The sequence below is a fragment of the Eublepharis macularius genome, chromosome 1 (genome assembly GCF_028583425.1).
Source record: "Eublepharis macularius isolate TG4126 chromosome 1, MPM_Emac_v1.0, whole genome shotgun sequence".
Lineage (NCBI taxonomy): Eukaryota > Metazoa > Chordata > Lepidosauria > Squamata > Eublepharidae > Eublepharis > Eublepharis macularius.
Window position 1 is genome coordinate 246,781,765 of NC_072790.1, and position 5,146 is coordinate 246,786,910.

At 40.8% G+C, this 5,146-nt stretch overlaps 1 protein-coding gene across 1 annotated transcript; it reads left to right on the forward strand.

Annotated features, from left to right (window-relative positions):
• Nucleotides 1-4,137: 4,137 nt before the first annotated feature.
• Nucleotides 4,138-4,626, forward strand: LOC129325630 (shematrin-like protein 2). Its single transcript, XM_054973430.1, has one exon. It carries the CDS (start codon nt 4,138-4,140, stop codon nt 4,624-4,626), a length of 489 nt encoding a protein of 162 aa, XP_054829405.1.
• The last annotated feature ends 520 nt before the right edge of the window (nt 4,627-5,146 follow it).

Sequence of the window (5,146 nt, forward strand, 5' to 3'; positions counted from 1 at the left end):
GGTAGTAGAGAGTGCCATCAAGGCATGGCTGACTTACGGTGACCTCCGGTGGGGTTTTCATGGAATGAGACTAACAGAGGTGGTTTGACATTGCCAGCCTCAGCAGCCCTGGTCTTTGATGAAGGTCTCCGGGCCAAGCTACACATGATGAATGACACTTGAACGGCAAGTGGACTGAGTGGAGGGCAAGTGAACAGGGAGAAATACACTTGCTGTTCAAGTGTCATTCGTCATGTGTAGCTTGGCCCTCCCATTCAATTACTAACCAAGGCTGACCATGCTTAGCTTCTGAGATCTGACAAGATCAGGCTCACCTGGGCTATCCAGATCAGAACTTATGAGCTATTATACAGAAGAAAATGATCTAGACTCCTGGCTGATGTAGGGGAAAATAGAAATCATTTTTAATTTGAATTTTTGTTCTGTTTTCTAGGATAACAGTTTATATATATTCCATAACTGGAGATGCAAATAGTCCACATAGGGGCAATATACAAAGCTTCCGTGGTTTGTTTCATCAATGCAATTGCTTCCCCACCCCCACCACCCCTGAAGTTGGGGGGCTGCTTTGGTTCCCCCATGAAAAACTAAGAGAGGAAAAGTGGCATTACATGATGCTGACACTAGATTTTTCTGTTCTTTTTGGCTAACTCTTTTGAGCTATTAAAGTAATTTGAAATGTGATGCTGATGAGAAAATTGCAACTAATTAAGACTTCAGGCACAAAATGCTGAAACTTAACTACTGAAGGTTCTGCTCAAAGTATAAAAGGGAACCGTGAAGAGGCTCACCAACAGCTTCACCTGACACTTGTTCCTCCTCTCACCTTCTCTGACTTCAAGAATCAGGTAAGCCAGATTCGGAGGAAGTCTGTCCTCTTTCATGGGTTCTTTTCATATCTACCAGTAGATGCTTTGGTGGGGGGTATGAAGTGAGTTTTAGAAGTGTTAGCAAGAGAAAAAAAAATACTTGCAAAATCTGGTTCAATTAGGACCTTGCAACTTGGGATCTGTTGCCGCTAAAGAAACAGTAATTGCAGTTTTTTAACAAAAAAGTTTAACAACAAAAATTATTCCAATGTAACCTTTTGTGAACTTCAGCCCATTTTTTCATGTGTCTGAAGAAGTGTGCTCTAGTTCAAGCCCATGCAAGCTTACATTGGAATAAAATTTCATCAACAGACTCCTGTTTCTTTTTTCCTGTAACAGACTCACATAGCTACTCCTTTACTCTGCAAACAAAACACTGCAGAAACGTCAAGTCAATCATCAGCGATAATATATCTGAGATTTCTTAAAGGACTTTCTCATATCTCTACACCATGATTTCCCACCCCAAGAATATTTCAGTTTAAATTTCCTATCTCACCTTCATGTACATTTGAGGCGGCTAATAATTTAAAATCACAGACATTAAAAAGAACAAAGACATACCCCCAAAATGTGTATGATGGTTTCACCATTCAGAAACAAAACACCCTATGGAAAAGAATGGGGGTAGAAAGAAAAGGAAATATTGTGGTAGACTTTAAAGAAACATAGCTGTAGGTATTTTGGTAAGACTTGTGAAATTTCACAAGGAATGCCATGACAAACATACACTATTAGAAGATGAGAGAGAGAGAATGGGTAGATAGAGAGTATTTTTGGTAAATAAAAGCAAGCAGGATGTCATCTTTTGTATGGATGCAAAGACCTTTTGAGATACTGGATCACTAAATACTAGCAAACTAACTAACCTCAGTATGGATGAAGGAAACTGCAGAACTGGATCATCCACAGATAAGGTAATAGCGCCTACATATTTAAGGGACTCCCAAGGTTAGTGGAAACATATGTAATTGTACATTATCTGAATGAAAAATGGATAGTAAACCAACATAATGAGAACTGAGCATGCTTCAAGAAGCTTCATGAGGAACTAAACATTGACAGCCGTTGAAAGTCAGTTAAGATGGGGGTTTGGGCACAGTTTATTCAGCCTCTAAAAACTTAGAGAGTCCTGGAGGGGAAAAAAACTTGGAATGGGTTGGGATTTCTGAATAAGCGTCTCCAGTACACGCAACTTCCTCACATGTTATACCTTGTATTTGTGGAAATGAGAAGTGAACACCTCCCCAAAGACGTCTTTCTCACTTTTCAGAATCAGACTTGCCCGTTAAAATATTAATTGTTGAGGCACAAATTCAGGAAGGAAATTCCAAATGTGAAGTTTCTCACATCGGGATCCCCTCCCCAATTGCTGTTTCAGCTTTATCACACCTAAGGAGGCCTTCAAGTGGATGCTGGATGAACATCTATCTGGGGTTGCCAGGGACTGAAACTCGGGTTTTCTGTCTGCAAAGCAGACTCTACCACCAAGCCATGGCTTCTCCACAAGTCTTATACTTATCTCATAGCAAGTGTTTGTGCAGAGACAGTTGTCTTAGCAGCAGGGTTTAGTGAATGCAATTTTTTTTTACAAAAGGACTCTTTAAAAATAGTTCCTTATTTCTAGAGGCATACCAGTGCCCCCTTAAGCAGAGGTACACTGTTTTAATAACAACAACATTTGATTTATATGCTACCCTTCAGGACAACTTAATGCCCACTCAGAGTGGTTTACAAAGTATGCCATTATTATCCCAACAAAACACTCTGTGAGGTGGGTGGGGCTGAGAGAGCTCCAGAGAACTGTGACTAGCCCAAAATCACCCAGCTGGCTTCAAGTGGAGCAGTGGGGAACCAAACCCGGCTCTCCAGATGAGAGTCCCGTGCTCTTAACCACTACACCAAACTGGCTCATCAATGTCTTTGGGGTAATTTATTTATTCATTTAAAACATTTTTATGCCTGCTTTCTACCCAGTACAGGGTTAGAAGAGTGTAAACAGGCTCAGAAAGTCAATATGAAGGAAGGGGCTGTTAAATGTTAAGGTTAGTGTAGAACAAGTATTATTATTATTTTGATTGGTTCAAATGGAAAATTGGTATAAGTTCCTACTATATAAATGCTGGGGGGGGGGGGGTCTTTTCTTTTTTTCTTTCCCTTCTTCTTTTAGTTTTTTATCTGCTCTTCTGTTTTTCTTAACTCCTTTGTTTCTTTTTCTTTTCTCCTATCTTTCATTCTGTTTTTCTTGTTTCTTTTTTTCTTTCCTTTTTATTTTTATTGGATGTTTTATAAATATGTTGGAAATTTTACTAAAAGTTTATTTTTTAAAAAAAAGTCAATATGAGATTCAGAGAGAAGGGAGGAGAAAGACCCACATGGGAAACAGGTAGTCTGTGCACATTTTTTATAGCTGTGGTAAAGTGTCTGAATGCAGCCAACTTTTCATATTTTTCCAGCATTCCAGTGGTAAAGCTGTTGATGCCAAGCAAACATGGTAGATTTCTGGAGTTGGGATCTATATGGAAATCTATGAGAAACATTCAGAAATTGCTTTTCTGAATAATCCAAGTTTTCTTTGTGTCTTTCGTCTCAAGGTTTAGTGTGGGCCATTAAGAGATGTTGCAAAACTAGGCCATGTGAATTGATACTCTGATACTGTATATTGCAGCATTCCATGTTCTTATTTTGCATCCAAGTATGCTATGCTGGAATTCACCATTAGGGTAGACACGGGAAAAAATTTATTGTAGAGTTTTTGTGAAACACAGCTCACTTCTTCAGCTCATCCCCTACAATAAATTTTGTTAGTCTTATAAGTTCTACTAGTCTCTCACTCTTTTCTACTGCTATAGGCAAACACAGCTACCCATCTTGATCTATCTCCACTGAGAAATAATGTGAGATATAAATGAAGTAAACAAAACAAACAAACAAAATTATTGCATTGCACGCTTGGAAGAGGAAGGGGTCAAAAGGGATAGCCCCTTTCCAAAATTGCTGCAAATCTGAAAAAAGGGAAAGCACCTTAGCTTACAGGTGTAGTCAGCACTCTAGGAAACAGCAGCTCACCACATTCAGTGGATGGAATGATGCACTGTAGGGGTTTTTCTTCAAAAAGAGATCTTGCTTGCTTTTATAACCTGGAATGTGTGGGGCCAGTGTTTCCATTGCAGCAGTGTCCCTATGGTAATCCTTGCAATATTTCTATCACACTGTATTACTTCTGCTTCCTCCTGTGTTCTTGTAGACCCACCTCCATCACTCAGACATGGCTTATTGTGGACCATCCTACGCTGTTCCATCTTGTGCCTCTGCTCCAGTGGTCGGTTTTGGATCAGCAGGTCTTGGCTACGGTGGTTTTGGATCAGCAGGTCTTGGCTATAGCGGCCTTGGTCTGGGCTCTGTCTATGGCCATGGACCATTGGTCGGATCCGGTGTCCCCTCAGTACACCTTGGCACACTTTCAGGAGTTGAGCCTTCCTGCATCAACCAGATCCCACCAGCAGAAGTCCTCATCCAGCCACCCGCCTGTGTCGTAACCATCCCAGGACCCATCCTCTCTGCTACCGGTGAACCAGTTTCCGTGGGAGGCAACACTCCCTGTGCTGTTACCTATGGTGGGCCTAGTCCTATTGGAATTGCTGGTCTTGGGGCTGGTGCTCTTGGGGCTGGAGCTCTTGGGCGCCGTTATGGTTCTGGCAGCAGAAGCAGTCTCCTCCTTGGGCGCCGTGGCAGTGCCTGCCTACCCCCCTGCTAAATTCTTATGGATGGTCTACAACGGAATGATGTCAACTGCAAAATCCACAAAGGAGAAGACAGGCCTGGGTATGATCTGCCGAATACCCTCAGCTCCACCTGATGTCAGTATAAGCTGAGGGACACTCAGCATTCCTGAATATTAGAACTTTCAACAATTTTTAATCTATTCTTCCCACTTATTCATAAGCTTCTGCTGCTGTTTCCAGTGAGAGGGTGGCTTTTATTTATTTGTGTAAAGCTCTTTTACACACTTTTTGCAGAGTAAAGAGCAAAGACAAGATCAATGAACTCTGTCCATGAAATCTGCTCTTAATTGAATTGTTACTTCAGGGTAAAAGAGATTTGATTGTAATATGAAAATAGACCATCTGTCTCTTCCAAAAGGTTATTCTGGTACGACTGTGCACTTCTTTATGTTCCTTTGAGCTTTGACTTGTTAACATTGCTTATTGGAGAATTGTTTTCCACAAATCCTTTTTTTCTCATTACAAATAAAACTCACTCTGCATCATAATATT

What these genes read in the sequence shown, in the direction of transcription:
- LOC129325630 (XM_054973430.1), top strand. Translation starts at nt 4,138, where the DNA reads ATGGCTTATTGTGGACCATCCTACGCTGTTCCATCTTGTGCCTCTGCT.